Source organism: Heloderma suspectum, chromosome 1, assembly GCF_057233095.1.
Source record: "Heloderma suspectum isolate Gila_16-S chromosome 1, 16-S_ref, whole genome shotgun sequence".
Taxonomy (NCBI): domain Eukaryota; kingdom Metazoa; phylum Chordata; class Lepidosauria; order Squamata; family Helodermatidae; genus Heloderma; species Heloderma suspectum.
In genome coordinates, this window is record NC_139458.1 from 62,831,182 (window position 1) to 62,847,133 (window position 15,952).

The window sequence follows — 15,952 nt, forward strand, 5'->3', positions numbered from 1 at the left end:
GTCCACCCTGGCAGTGCGCCTGAGTGAACGCATGAGCTCCCATCCACTTGCCAATTTCCGCTTTCAATTAACAACCTGGAAACTCTCATTTTTTTAATGGGTTAAACAATCCAGAGTTAACCCAACAATGGCCCGTTGTTTGTTGTTGGGTTAACTCTAGGTTGTTTAACCCCCAAACATCCCAGAGTTTCCAGGTTTGGACTTCACAATAGCAACCCAGAAATGTTCCTGGGTGATTAACTGAAAGCGGAAATGACAAATACATGGGAGGCAACGGGCTGGCTTGCTCCTGCTAGATATTGGCAATTCCTGGGTTAAACAACCTAGGAATTGCCATTATGTGCAACCCAGATCAATTGTGTTTTTGAAATTTTGTAAGCCACCATTACAGTTTTAGTGGAAGGCAAGGAATAAACCGTTTAAATTAAATTAAATAAATAAATTTATGCAGCTTTGGCAGTTACATGACTCACCAGCATGTGGAACCATTTGTGGTGTTTGAGAAATGACAGCATAAGGTGACAACTATTGTAAAAGACAGGAAAAAGTTGGGAAATTTCACGTTCTATTCATATATCATATCCTTACATTAGAATTAAAATACTGATGAAGGTAGACTTCATAAAATAGTGGCCTTGTTTTTTCATGAGGAAGAAATTGAGGCCTCCATGGACAGCCATGAATGTTAGATGAGAAATAATGTTCTTAGGAGTTTATAATATACCTAGGAAACAAAGTTTGTTTTATATGCCAATATCCATACTTTTAAGAAGTTTTTTTTATATGTATAAAATTTGTAAGTAAAATAATATTCTTATGTTTTTAATGAAAAAGGGTAAAAGAATCTTTCCAATTATTATGCAAAAATGCATCTTGAAGTTGTGCAGTAATGTATTAAACCAGAACAGTGAATAAAATGTTATTCTCCCTGAGGCACAAGGGCTCATTGTGCTGCCAGAAACAATCTAAAACAAATTTCCAGTGAGCCTTTGTAGTTAAACATGAAGAGATTTATCTAAAGAAAATGCATTACAGTGCAGCAAAAGAGAGCAGAGGCATATTATTATACTAAGGCATGCTAGCCAAAATTGTAGAATGATTATAAAATATTCAATTGAGAGCATGTAAAATTAACACCTGTGAAATATAACTAAGGAGGATGACATGTTTGAACGCTGAACTCAACATGCAGCATACTCAGCAAATACCATTCTTGTTTAATCTGGTCAGCCCAGGCAGGATTTCTATTACAATTATCATGAATTACAAGAATTGATTCCAGTGACCTGCTGCTTCAGAATCCACTCTTCTGTATGCTCAGGCCTACTTTTTGTACATCTCTCCATACTATGCTTGATTGTGTTTTCTTTACAGCTTTGGAAAAAAAATAACCGACTGGATAAATCTCTGGTACATTGTTCACAGAATCGTATAATCTGAGGGCCTACCATCACCATCACAGCTGGTGAAGGAAGATGTTCTATTTGCATTAAGATAGACCAACATTATTCATCACCATACCGAATAGAACAAGGAGCATCATGCCGGTTATTTGCAGGGTAAGGGCTGTGATTAACAAAACCTGAACCCAGCTCACTGCTCTAAACTGCTAGAGAAGCAGGGCCAATTTTCCCAGGAAGGCACCCCTCAACAGAAAATGAGAGGTTGCTCCAGAAGCTTCAGAAATTATTGCAAGGCCTCTGGGAAAGCCTCATGTATCCCAACAAGATAGGTGCTCATCAGGAGAATCAGTAACATGCTTTTTGCTACCAATTTGGTGCTGGGTGAGACAGAAGAAAATTATAGTAACACTAGGTTATGTCGATGGTTCCCCTGTTAAGAAAATTAGCAGAAATGTGTCTGCACGAACCAACCATCGCTTAAGTTTTTTTAAGCCCAGTGTACACTATAGGTTGGATCCTATGAACCATGAGTAGAGTTCTACTCATAGAAAGGAGCTTTATCACCCCCTTACTGCATGCAGAAGAACAAGTCTTATTGATGAAAGATGAACATAGCTTCTGCAAAGGTATGTCCTATCTCACTAGCCTTGCACATTTTGAGAATGTCAATAAGTACATGGATCGGGTGATCTGGTTCCCATCATGGGTTGGATCCAGACTAAGTTAATCATAGTTTATTCCCACCAAAATTCACCCAAGGCAGTGGTGAACGCCTCCCTTGAGGAGGGAGTGATGCCATCAGCCCTCAAAGAGGCACTGATAAGACCACTTTTAAAAAAGCCCTCCTTGGATCCCCAAGTTCTGAACAACTTTTGCCCAGTCTCGAATCTGCCATTTTTGGGCAAGGCGATTGAGCGGGGTGGTGGCAGTGCAGTTGAAGACACACTTGGAAGAAGCCGATTATCTAGATCCATTTCACTCAGGCTTCAGGCCTGGGCATGGGACAGAAACAGCCTTGGTCACTTTGGTGGATTATTTGAGGAGGGCTCTGGATAGAGGTGAATGCTCCTTCCTTGTTCTCCTCGACCTCTCAGCGGCTTTTGATACCGTTGACCATGGTATCCTCCTGGACTGCCTGGTGGTTCCGGTGGTTCCGGTCCTTCCTCTCTGGCAGGTACCAGGACAGGAGGTTTCAGACCCGTGGCCGCTCACTTGTGGGGTGCCACAGGGTTCCATCCTCTCCCCGATGCTATTTAACATCTATGTGAAGCCGCTGGGGGCTATCATCAGGAGGTTTGGGGTGCGGTGTCATCAGTATGCGGATGACACGCAGCTCTACCTCTTGTTCAAATCTTCACCAAGGTTGGCCATAGAATCGCTGTCCAAATGTCTGGAGACGGTGAGTGGCTGGATGGGGAGGAATAAGCTGAAGCTGAACCCTGACAAGACCGAGGTACTTTTGGTGGGAGACAAGAGGAGGTTGGCAGATGTTGACCTGGTGTTGAATGGGGTACGGTTACCCTTGAAAGACCAGGTCCGCAGCTTGGGGGTCATCTTAGACTCCCAGCTGTCCATGGAAGCTCAGGTGTCAGCTGTGCGCCTGACAGCGCTGTACCAACACCATCTGATATGGCGGCTGTGCCCCTACCTTCCCGACCATCTGCTCCCATCGGTAGTACACGCCCTGGTCTCCTCTCATTTAGACTACTGTAATGTGCTCTATGTGGGGTTACCCTTGAAGACGGTTCGGAAGCTGCAGCTGGTACAAACGCGGCAGCTCGCCTGATTAAAGGCAGCTGCCGGCGAGATCACATCACTCCAGTGCTGAAGGAGCTGCACTGGCTACCAGTTGTTTTCCGGGCCAAATTCAAGGTGTTGGTTTTGACCTTTAAAACCCTATATGGTTCCGGCACAGCCTATCTTAAGGAGTGCCTCCAGCAATACCAGACAGGCTGCTTCACAAGATCAGCCTCGGATGGCCTTCTCCCTGTCCTATCAGCCAGGACAGCTAGACTGATGGGGACGAGGGAGAGGGCCTTTTCTGTGGTAGCCCCCACTCTGTGGAACTCACTCCCTAGGGAACTCCATCATGCCCCCTCTTTTATGAGCTTCCGCCGTGCATTAAAAATGTGGTTGTTCAGGCAGGCATTTGGGGTGGGTTAGGGTATTTTAGAAAATGTTTTTATTGTAGAACTTTATCATTTTAAACTGTTTTATTATATGTTGTACATCACCCAGATTGGCTGGGTGACCAGCCAGATGGGCGATTAATTAATTTAATAAATAAATAAATAAATAAATAATAGGTTGGAGTCCTCCATCCTTCTTTGGTACCATGAAGTATCTCAAGTAGAACCCATCACGGAGATGCAAATGCAGAACAGGTATGATGTCTTCGTTCCCTAGGAGAGTATCAACCTCCTGGTAGAGAATGGGAGATGGAGCTACTGTGCCCTTTACAGTGCTGACCAGAGGGAAGTATCGAATTCAATCCTGGTGTCTCAAACCTAGGGAACTCCACCATGCCCCCTCTTTAATGAGCTTCCACCATGCATTAAAAACATGGTTGTTCAGGCAGGCATTTGGGTGGGCTAGGGTAATTTTAGAAATGTGATGTTTTTAATGTTGAATTTTATTGTATAAACTTTTATTGTTGTACATCGCCCAGAGTGGCTGGGTGACTGGCCAGATGGGCGATTAATAAATTTAATAAATAAATAAATAAAATCAATGGGACTTAAGTTAGCCGTGACTAAACTGGCCCATTAATTTAAATTGGACTAAAGGATGACTATACAATCCTGTATACCTGGACTTTCAAAAAGCTTTTAAGATATTCCCTCACCAAAGGCTCCAGAGTAAACTTTTTGATTATGGGACAAAAAGGCAGATTTTCTTATGGATAAGTAACTGGTTAAAAAAACAGGAAGCAAAGAACAGGAATAAATGGGCAGTTTTCACAATGGAGGGATGTAAACAGTGCCCCCAGGGATCTGTATTGGAACCAGTACTTCTTAAGTTGTTCATAAATGACCTAGAGATAGGGGTGAACAGTGAGGTGGCTGTGTTTGCTGACAACATCAAATTATTCAGGGTAGTAAGAACAGAAAGGAATTGTGAAGAGCTTGAAAATTCACAAGACATGGTGATGGTCACCAACGCAGATGGCTTGAAAGGGAGATTAGATGAATTCATGGAGGAAAAGTCTATCAGTGGCTACCAGTCATACCAAGCAGGACATGAGTACAACATCACCCACCTGCTCATGTTCCCCAGCAACTGGTATACAGAGGTATACTACCTCTGATCCTGAAGGTAACAGCCATATATTACCTTCAGGATCAGAGGTAGTATACCTCTGTATACCAGTTGCTGGGGAACATGAGCAAGAGGGTGATGTTGCACTCATGTCCTGCTTGTGTGGTCCCTATGAGCATCTGGTTGGACACTGTGGCAGCAGAAAAGCCAGCAGGGCTCTTCTTAGCCCTCCACAATGCAATTCCTAAGGATTGGGAGAAACTTGGGGATGGTACAGGATGTAGCATAGGGAAACCCACCCACTCCTTGTGTGAGCTGAAATGCCTTTCACTGATGCAACTAGCCCTTGGGATCTAACCCTATGTTTTCATGTCACAGGAATCTAGAGCCTATCCCTTGGGGTATACATAATGTTTAAGGGTGGTTTTTTTAAAGTAACGTATAGTTCTCAAAAGTTTTAAGGAATGGCACGTGCAGGTATAATCAGGAGCATATCCATTATTTCTGTAATGTGTGAAGCAAGTAGAAAAAAATGTCTGTATGTATTTGTGTTGGGCTTGTAAGTGTGTCAGATTTGTACTGACATTACAAAATCCTACAACATATTCTCCCATTTTCTCCTTCACTCTGTACGTGCATCTTTGATAAGAACTTAGACAAACCCATCTCAAGCCATAACAGTTGGTGGCAAACCCAACATCTTGCAAATTTCATAGTTTATCTGAGCAGGTAACTTCCCAAGAATAATTAAATGGTTAAGCTGCACTCCTATTATAATAGAAGAATGAGTGGAGGAATGATTGGCATCTGGAGAGTGTGAGGGAATGGTGGGTGGAGTCAAGGTGAATGACTGGTGGAGAGTGTCCGTTGAGAAGTGACAGGTAAGAGAGGGTATGGCGAGAGACAGAGGAGTTTGGGGATATGAAAAAGGGAGAGAAAGTGAGCAAGAAAGGAGGCATAGGCAAAAGACTGATGGTTAAGATAAACTATATGTTCTGGCTGTTATTTTCCATCAATAAATATAGTTATAGCTTTTAATTCATGAATATGTTCTGGTCTGGGGATTCTGACAAAGGATCTCCCACCCCTCATGCTGGCTTTGAATTACATAGCCAAGTATATAAGGAGAGGCCTACTGCTCTCAGAATTAGAAGGTAGTGGTAGGAGTTTATTTTGGAGAAATATTAGGGGATATATGGATTCAGTGGACTGGCTGAATGACTTTCCCAGTGACCCCTAAGGGCTCAAACCTTCAATTTTTTAAAATAATCTTTTTATCTGCAACACAATGGTAACAGCAGCAAACAAACAACCCACCCACCCCAGGGAAAATTGATATCATGAAACATATCAATATACAGTAATCATTAAATATAGGGAAAAGGAAGTGGAAAAAAAAACACAAGGAGGGGGAGAAAGAGGATTAACTTTTCCATTTCAAATAAATATGTATTGAGCAGGGGACTCAATGGTCTTATAGGCCCCTTCCAACCCTACTGTTCTATGATTCTATGTTTACATAAGCAGTCCATACAGCTAGATAAGCATCCATACAACTTTTACAGTTGTAGAAGATACACTCAAACGTAGCCAGAGCAATAAGATCTTCAGTCCACTGAAGTGATAAGTGGTGGGTGTTTTCCTTCCAAGCCTGGAGTATAAGTCTCTTTGAAACTATAGAGGCTCTCAGTATCCACTTTTGCTGTCCATTTGTTAATCCCCACATCAGAGGGAAGTAGTTTAACAGTGCATGTACATTCGTTATTATCACAGATTTTTCAAGAACAAAATTTATATGAGCAATAACTTCCAACCAAAAAGAAGTCACTACAGGACGTGCCCATATCATATGCCTCAATGAGGCACTGTCCTCATTACATCGCCAGTATCTGGCAGAGCTAGCCAGCTTCTTCTTAGCAAGCCTCTGTGGCGTCCAATATGCATGAAACATCCATTTTGTTGAATCAGTGTTAAATCTACAGAAATAGTACATATGGAAGCTATGGCAACATTCCACTGATTAAACTGTATAGAGCTTTCCAATTCCTTATTCCATTCATCTCTGACCTTCTGAACATCTACTTTACTACATTCCAGAAGTCTTACAGAAAAGCGAAATTCAGACTATCCATAGAAGTCTTCTAGGGCTTAAAACTTCTAGGGGACCCTGGAACATCATACTTATATGGAAATATGCCCCAGTGAACTCAGTGGGACTTACTTCTGAGTAGACATGTATAAGATTGCACTGTGAATCCAATAAAGGTCATATTAAAGGATCATAAATTAATTATAGGCAATCTACACTTCAGACAAGTTATAATTTCCCTAATTTAGAAAAAGAAATCATTTATATATAGATTGTTGTTGTTTATTCGGTCAGTCGCTTCCGACTCTTCGTGACTCCATGGACCAGCCTACGCCAGAGCTTCCTGTCGGCCGTCGCCACCCCCAGCTCCCCCAAGTTTGAGTCCGTCACCTCCAGAATATCATCCATCCATCTTGCCCTTGGTCGGCCCCTCTTCCTTTTGCCTTCCACTTTCCCTAGCATCAGCATCTTCTCCAGGGTATCCTGTCTTCTCATGATGTGACCAAAGTACTTCAGTATTGCCTTTCATATCATTCCCTCAAGTGAGCAGTCTGGCTTTATTTCCTGGAGGATGGACTGGTTTGATCTTCTTGCAGTCCAAGGCACTCTCAGAATTTTCCTCCAGCACCACAGTTCAAAAGCATCTATCTTCCTTTGCTCAGCCTTCCTTCTGGCCAACTCTCGCAGCCATAGGTTACTACGGGGAAGACCACTGCTTTAACTATGCGGACCTTTGTTGTCAGTGTGATGTCTCTGCTCTTAACTATTTTATCAAGATTTGTCATTGCTCTTCTCCCAAGAAGTAAACGTCTTCTGATTTCCTGGCTGCAGTCAGCATCTGCAGTAATCTTTGCACCTAGAAAGACAAAGTCTGTCACTGCCTCCACGTTTTCTCCCTCTATTTGCCAATTATCAATCAAGCTGGTTGCCATAATCTTGGTTTTTTTGAGGTTTCACTGCAACCCAGCTTTTGCACTTTCTTCTTTCACCTTCGTCAGAAGGTTCCTCAGCTCCTCCTCACTTTCAGCCATCAAAGTGGTATCATCTGAATATCAGAGATCGTTAATGTTTCTTCCAGCGATTTTAACTCCAGCCTTGGCTTCATCAAGCCCACCATGTCGCATGATGTGTTCTGCGTACAGGTTGAATAGGTAGGGTGAGAGTATACAACCCTGCCGTACTCCTTTCCCAATCTTAAACCAGTCCATTGTTCCGTGGTCTGTTCTTACCGTTGCTACTTGGTCATTATACAGATTCCTCAGGAGGCAGACAAGATGACTTGGTATCCCCATACCACCAAGAACTTGCCACAATTTATGATGATCCACACAGTCAAAGGCTTTAGATTAGTCAATAAAACAGAAATAGATGTTTTTCTGAAACTCCCTGGCTTTCTCCATTATCCAGCGGATATTGGCAATTTGGTCTCTAGTTCCTCTGCCTTTTCTAAACCCAGCTTGTACATCTGGCAATTCTCGTTCCATGAATTGCTGGAGTCTACCTTGCAAGAACATGAGCATTACCTTACTGGCATGTTAAATAAGTGCCACTGTTCGATAGTTTGAACATTCTTTGGTGCTTCCCTTTTTTGGTATGGGGATATAAGTTGATTTTTTCCAATCTGTTGGCCATTCTTGTGTTTTCCAAATTTGCTGGCATATGGCATGCATCACCTTGACAGCATCATCTTGCAAGAGTTTAAACAGTTCAGCTGGGATACCGTCATCTCCTGCTGCCTTGTTATTAGCAATGCTTCTTAAGGCCCATTCAACCTCACTCTTCAGGATGTCTGGCTCTAGCTCACTGACCACACCATCAAATCTATCCCCGATATTATTATCCTTCCTATACAGATCTTCCGTATATTCTTGCCACCTTTTCTTGATCTCTTCTGCTTCTGTTAGGTCCTTATCATCTTTGTTTTTGATCATACCCATTTTTGCCTGGAATTTACCTCCGATGTTTCTAATTTTCTGGAAGAGGTCTCTTGTCCTTCCTATTCTATTATCTTCTTCCGCTTCCGCGCATTGCTTGTTTCAAAATAATTCCTTATCTCTTCTGGCTAACCTCTGGAATTTTGCATTTAATTGGGCATATCTCCCCCTATCACGGTTGCCTTTTGCTTTCCTTCTTTCTTGGGCTGCTTCCAGTGTTTCAGCAGACAGCCATCTTGCCTTCTTGGTTTTCTTTTTCTTTGGGACGTTTTTTGTTGCCGCCTCCTGAACAATGTTGCGAACTTCTGTCCATAGTTCTTCCGGGACCCTATCTACTAAATCTAGTCCCTTAAATCTATTCTTCACCTCCACTGCATATTCATGAGGAATATTAGTGAGCTATATATAGATTAAATCTTCGTAAATATTATTTTGTGCTTGAGCATATTAAAAATTCTGTTAATGGATTCTTTAAAGATATTACATAATTGCCTTCTAGGAATCTGTTTCCTTTGTGAGACAATTATTTTCCTTTTATTACACGACTGAATAGTTAAGCTATTTGCATTGACCTTAATCTGGTGCACAATTAAGCTTGCTTAAATTCTATTAAACAAAGTTACTTAAGTATGCTCAACTGTGCCTTAGATTGAGACCACTGAATGTTTTACATTAAAAAGTGTTTCAAGGTTTTAATAAGTTGAAGGACTTTAGTAGAAGTAGTAGAATATAGAAATAAGAAACAAAGTTACTAGAGTTACTCTACAAGTTACATGCTTGCCTTGCCAATACGAACAGTCTTACGGGGTTAAACTTTTAAATCGGTGATGCATTATGCTCTTGAAAAACCAAAGGGCTCTCCATAGTTACAATTTATTGAAAATGTAGCTTATTATAACATGACAGAAAATAAATTAATCTGACGATTGTAATGCCTTTTGCTGTGATTCCATCACAGCACAAAACAAACTATTTTCCTCCTTAATTCTTCAAGACATTAAGTGTATATACCAAAATCTAGACTACAATTCCATAAATGCTAGCTCTTTAAGAACATGACAGCTTTGTCTACAATGAATTTGAAATATGATTTGCTATAAAAATGCTTGAAACTGTGGGGCTTTAACAAAAACTTAAACATCTACATAAGAAGAGGGAAAGAGCTTCTGAATAGATAAAAGTGAAATCTTGATTCTTATATAAAATGTTATGCATTTTAATACGATTTTTTCCTGATTTATGTAAAGCTTTGTGTTTTTCATTTTCCCTAGCCTGTCACATTGTAGTGATGTATGGAGCATTTTAGCATCAAGTTTGCCATGAGCAATAAAGTCAGTGCCCCTAAGAAATATTAATATATTTCCACTTTTTCTCCCCTCTCCAAGAGTGTTCTCTTATTCAGCTTATTTGGTTTCACTTCACATAGTCAGCTCGCATAATTTTCAGTCTCATGGTAATATTTTAAGGCTTTGCGCTGTTTTAAAAAAAAAAGATCCTTGTCAAATAAGGTATGTACTAAAACAGCACATTTGAGAATGGGGAACATGGTGCTGGGAAAAGGGAAAAAGTTTCTAAGGAGAAACAGAATTTTAAAAATGAATTGTGTCACTCTTTGATAAATGTATAGCAACTCTTTCCTAAATAACACCTACTGTGGCATATGCCTACATATCCTCAACAATCTAAGTAGTTTCAAATGAAACAACAATTGACATAATAATCATTCATGGCGTCTGTGTCCTATGTACAAAACAAAACAAAAATACAAATATTTTAGTTCAATGTAGAATTTAACTCAATGAATTTCAAGAACACTGGTGGCAAACAAAAAGGGGAGGTCCAAAAACATTCATAATTTCCCTGTTCCAAATTGCCCCGAAGTTATTTTCAATGCACATTTTCCTTACATATGACTCCATGGGAAGAAAAGGCTGCTTGGGGGCAGTTTGGAGAGAGAAAATGGTGGCATGGAAAGAGTTAAGTCTCTGACAGGAAGCAATTTTTCATCTTCTGAATAGGCTGAAAGATATAAGGTTATATCCAATGGTGTCCTTCTGCCAGTAGAATGGACACCACTGACAGATCACATTTCCTCTCCCTCTTGCAGCCCCTTATGCACCCCCAAATCGGTTCCTGAGGTTTGGGAACTCTCCAGAGCAGATTTGGGGGACATACAGGGGGACGCAGAGGGAAGATGGGGAAGAGAAGCTTCCAGAATGCGAGTGGAAGTTTGCTCACGTAACACTGGATTTAGCCCACTGTAACATGCATTTCCATGAAACTGGTATTTGGTGCAAAAATGCCTTAATGAAACTACCACTTCTTTTGTAAGATTGCTGGCTTTCTTCCAATTCACTTTCCAGAACAACAAGCTTCCCTCAATGACAACAATAAACGGGGTCAGTAGTATTATTAGACACTACAGTTAAGTTCCACTCCACTGCCAATGAAATCTCCTGAGCTTGCATTAAAGATCCCTGAACAGACTGTATCAGAGCATAGGATCAGCCTGTAAGTAAATTATTTGTCTCCCAGCAAAAATATTAGCAGCATTTCATGTCCCTAAGGAAATATATATTTAGCTTCTGCAAACTGTGAATGCTTGTTGTATAATCCTAAATTAATTGATACAGAACCTATATATCTGAGCTGCAAGGCTTTTTGCTTCTCATTAATAATCACAATAAATGTTCAAAACAGGCTAAAACAGACCTTGATATAATTTCTGCCATTATTTTTCCTTGCTTCTTCAGTGCTTTCCATTCATGCAATGAAAACTTGGGGCACCCCTCTCACAGTGTTAAAATAACAACTCATTGCCCAGTTTGTCTTACAGGTGTGCTTCATAGACAACGATAAATTGCTGTTAGATTATTGTTGTTACAGTACTAAGGAAGGGCCACTTTGCCCTTAAGGAACTGTTGCTTCCCTTTTCTTTCTTTCTTTCTTTCTTTCTTTCTTTCTTTCTTTCTTTCTTTCTTTCTTTCGTATATCACCCAATAGCTGAAGCTCTCTGGGTGGTTTAGAACAACTAAAACCATAAAATACATCATGAAATACAATATACAATCTGAACTTTAAAACTACAGTAGAAAAGTACCAGCCAGAATATGGCCTATCAGCAATGTAGAGATTTAAAATACAGTAACAGATTTAAAAGAAGAGAGCTAAAAGTCTAAAATGCCTGGGAAAAAAGAAAGTTTTTTTCAGAAAGAGCACAATGTAGGTGCCAGGCAAGCCTCTCTGGGAAGCTCATTCCACAACCAGGGCGCCACAGCAGAACAGTATTGGTAGCACTTACTACTTGGCTCAGAAGTGGCTACTAAGTATCTCAATGGTTTATGTCAAAAGAACTGAACAAACAGAACATTTACGTGCAGCTTTTCAGAGTCACCTAAACTGAAAAGTTTTGGGGATACATATAAACACACATGAAACACTTTTTAAAAGCACACATATATTTTCAATGGACTGGGTTGAGAGATGAGTAGAAGCACTCAACAAAGACAGAGTTCCATCTTCCCTTGTTAAGAAAGTTCACAACCATGCCTGAAAGCTCAGATTTCAGCAATATTCACATTGGTGCTTTTTTTCACCAATGTGTCCTGATGGGAAGACCATAATGGGGTTCTGAAAGCCACCCCCATGTGTTGAAAGAACACATAAGGTTGCAAGCTAGCCTTGCCCCCATTAGTGACACACCTGGTGGCCATGCCTCTTGACATCCACACAGCTGGAATGTGTCAGAAGGGGCGCTACATGCACACAAATGTATGCACATACAGATCTCCATGCAAGGGGAGATTCTGATTGGGCGGATCCCCCTCTTTGTGAAAGAACACCATGTTCACACATCGGTATATGTACAGAACCCATTCTAATGGTCTCTGAACACTGTGGCCACAGGGTGTATTGGCAGCAGGGCTACTCTATAGAGCCTCATGACCCCCCCCCCTTCTGTATTCTTTCAGTGGGGACATCTGAAGCTGCCTTGTGAATCTTTTCAGATTCAGACTTGCAGCTGCCATTCTTTAACCCTCAAGCTAGATTACTGTACTGTGTCTTTGACAGGCTGCCTTTGATTACTCTTCAGAAACTTTCAAAGTGAGCAGAAATGGAGATAGGAAGCTGCAGGACCAACATCAGGTCTGGCCTAGGCTTGGGTTGAGAACTATAAAGGTATTATCAGCTTGAGCCTAACATACCTCAGTTATCATTTGGATCTTCTGTACAGTGATCCAAAAGTGCTCTCAATATTAAACACCATATGCACATTAAAGCAAGACTGCAAGGGCAATACACAAGCAAGAGCACATACAGAAGAATTCTTGGCAACTTGTGCTCATCTCCTTTCTCCTAGAGCAGAGATGTGCAACATGTTGCCCTCCAGATGTTTGGACCTACAATTCCATCCACTCTAGCCAGCACAGCCAATGGTGAGAGATCATGGAATTTGTAGGCCAAAACATCTGGAGGGCCATAAGCTGCCCTGTCTTGGACACTTTTAAACTTGGATTCACTTCTGGTGACCAGAATTTAAGTCAATATGAGATAGGGTTTAGTAATACTAGGTTTTAGTAGTTTTTATCAGTTTTTAATTCGGTATTTTCGGGGGGGGGGGGGGTATTAAAAAAAAAATTGTTACCTGCCCAGAGACTTTGTAATGACATAGATAATACATAAAAGTATATAAAATTGGAATGTTGTACTTGCCTTATCTTCTAGGTGCAATTGTAAAAGACGAAGATAAGCCACAGGCGCAAATGCATCTGCTGAATGCACCACCACTTCTGATGAATCCCTGTAACACAGGATCATGAACATTTATTTGAGAGTACACAGAACATTTAACAATTAGCATTTTTCCTATTTATTTTTGAAAGCTTCAGTTGACCACAATGGGATGTAGGACTGATAACATCTATTTCAAACTGTACGATTTAGTTGCAATTTATCAGGCACTTAAGCAGCCTGAGCCCACGGCGCCACTGCATAAGCCGGCCTTCTCCAGCCTGATGCCTTCCAAATGTTTTGGACTACAACTCCCAGCTATCCTGACTGTTAGCCATGCTGGCTGGGGCTGACGGGCACTGAAGTCCAAAACATCTGGAGGGCACCAGTTAGGGGAAGGAAGGCTGGCATAGGGAATAGTAGCAGACAGAATCCACTGGTGCCCCTGCACCAATGATGCAAACTGGTTCTACTATGTCAGGGGCAGAAGGAACTTATTTGAAACCGCTGGTGAGAAAGATGCATCAGCAGCTCCTTAGGACAAATGTTAAAGGTTGCATGAGCAACTCCGACAAAATACAGTGATATGACCAGTTGCCTTGTAATAGGCTCTACCTTAACTGTGTCCTGCTTAAATGGAAGTAGCCACACCAAACAAAGTGGGCCTTACTTCTGAGTAGACATGCATAGGGTCACATTGTATGTTGTGACTGAAGCTCTAATAACTAAACAATAAGCCAACTCTTTTTACATTTATGTTATCAGCAATTTTTGCTAAAAGAGTCACTGAAGAAAGACAGTGAGTTATAGCCAACGGGGGCCTTGCACTATGGAAAGCACTTTGGCTTGTGTCAGGAGCGCCCTGGCGGCCTCTATCAGTCTACTCCAATAGCTAACTCAAGACACAGACAAAAGGATTCTTTTCAAGGCTTTAATCCTTTTACAACTTAGTGAATCTTTCAGATGCTAATCACCAGCAACTAAGCAAGGAACAGTAGAGTAGCCTATGCTCCAGGTTAGGCAGTTGGTCCCTGTTTGAAGGAGAATCACGGGAGGACCCTGAACTTATGGGCTAGGGAGAGTTCCTCCCTCGTTCCCTTGGGTCCTCGGGATGCAACCGTTGCTTGCGCGCCAAACGAGCGCTACGCCTCCTTTCTGCGCCCCCAGCTGTCATCGCTCCCTGCGTCTGCGCCAAGCATCCAGAAAGCCCCCCTCCAGCACTCTCTCACTGCCAGGGTGACTATCTATCCCAGGAATGCCAGCAGGAGGAATCTCTGCCAGCTGCTGTGCCTGTGAGAGATGAGCACGCTCCTCTCTCATGGATTGCTGTTCCTCCTCAGAATCAGAACTGCTCTGGGGCTCTACTGGCTCAGTTTCCACTCTGACAGCTTGTTGAAGTTGGGGTGCCTGATTTTTTCTGGCCCACCTATTCTTTGTACCCCCTGTGGCTCCCTAAAGGCTGCTCCTGAAGACTGGGGATGCTCTGGAACTGTGTGATATGGCATGGAGGGCTGTAGCACGCTGAAGGGAATCACAAAAAAAGTGGGTGTCTTGCCTTGTGCAAACATTTTCCACTAGCACAAAGCCTCCACTGGATACCACCCAGTGTCAGTTCAATATCCTTTCTATAAACCGAAGCTGTGGCTACAGAGGCCAACCCGTCCGGTTTGCTGGGCATCTTTAAAGAAGCACCAAAAACATAGCTTTTAAAGAGGTGTTTGGAGTGGAGTAATTAAGCTGTTGTTCTTACTGATTTATTTGGCTGTCTGTTCTTAAGCTGGCTGCATTTTATTATTGTTTTACTGTCTTGTTTATTAGCTTCAGGGATGTCCAATGAAAAGATGGAATCACTTTATTTCGTCTTCCTTTTTGATGTGTTTTACTTGTGTCCTTATTTGATTAGATTTAATTTAATGTTTTATCTATCTTTTATTGTTAATGGCCTTGAGCACTAATTGTAGTGGAAAGGTGGGATATACATTTAATTAATAAATGGAATGTTTTGATGTAAATACCCATCAAGAGTGATTTCAGAAGATTTATGACTATTCAGTATAAGCATTTTTATACCACCTTTCAATTATATTCCCAAGGTGCTTCAGAAAAATAAAACAATTAAAATGTACATACAAAAAAAAAAAAGCTAAAAGCCACAAAATCATAAAAGCAGCACAAGTAGTCAGCAGGGTTAAAACTGCATTTAAAGAGCTTGAGAAAATGAGTCTTTGGCACTAGAGGAAAATAAGGTTGAAACCCGAGGCAACCTCTCTGGGGACAGTGTTCCAACTGGGGCACCACCTCAAAGAAGGCCATCTCCATGGTAGCCACCTGCCTTACCTCAAATAGTAATAGACACCTGCAGGAAGCTCTCAATTGAAGTAATACAACATTATGTATTTCAGGTGCCATCCTAGGCATGTTTAGACAGAAAAAACTTTTTTCTGTCTAAACATGCCTAGGATTGCACCCTTCGATGGCTTCAAGGACATCCTTGAAAATAAACAGAATCATTCTTTCCTATAAATTTGGAAGTGAAA

The 15,952-nt window shown here is 41.4% G+C and overlaps 1 protein-coding gene across 10 annotated transcripts in view; it reads right to left on the reverse strand.

The window, feature by feature from the left end:
- The window catches only part of DPH6 (diphthamine biosynthesis 6), a 372,137-nt gene that overhangs the window by 232,456 nt on the left and 123,729 nt on the right, over nucleotides 1-15,952 (reverse strand). For all 10 annotated transcript variants that reach the window (XR_014789202.1, XR_014789200.1, XM_084844448.1 and 7 more), the window contains one exon: nucleotides 13,398-13,485. Coding sequence is in view for 8 of the 10 variants with exons in the window: in XM_084844448.1 (XP_084700574.1) it covers nucleotides 13,398-13,485 (88 nt within the window). In the remaining 2 variants the exon portion in view is untranslated. The remainder of the gene's footprint in view (nucleotides 1-13,397; nucleotides 13,486-15,952) is intronic.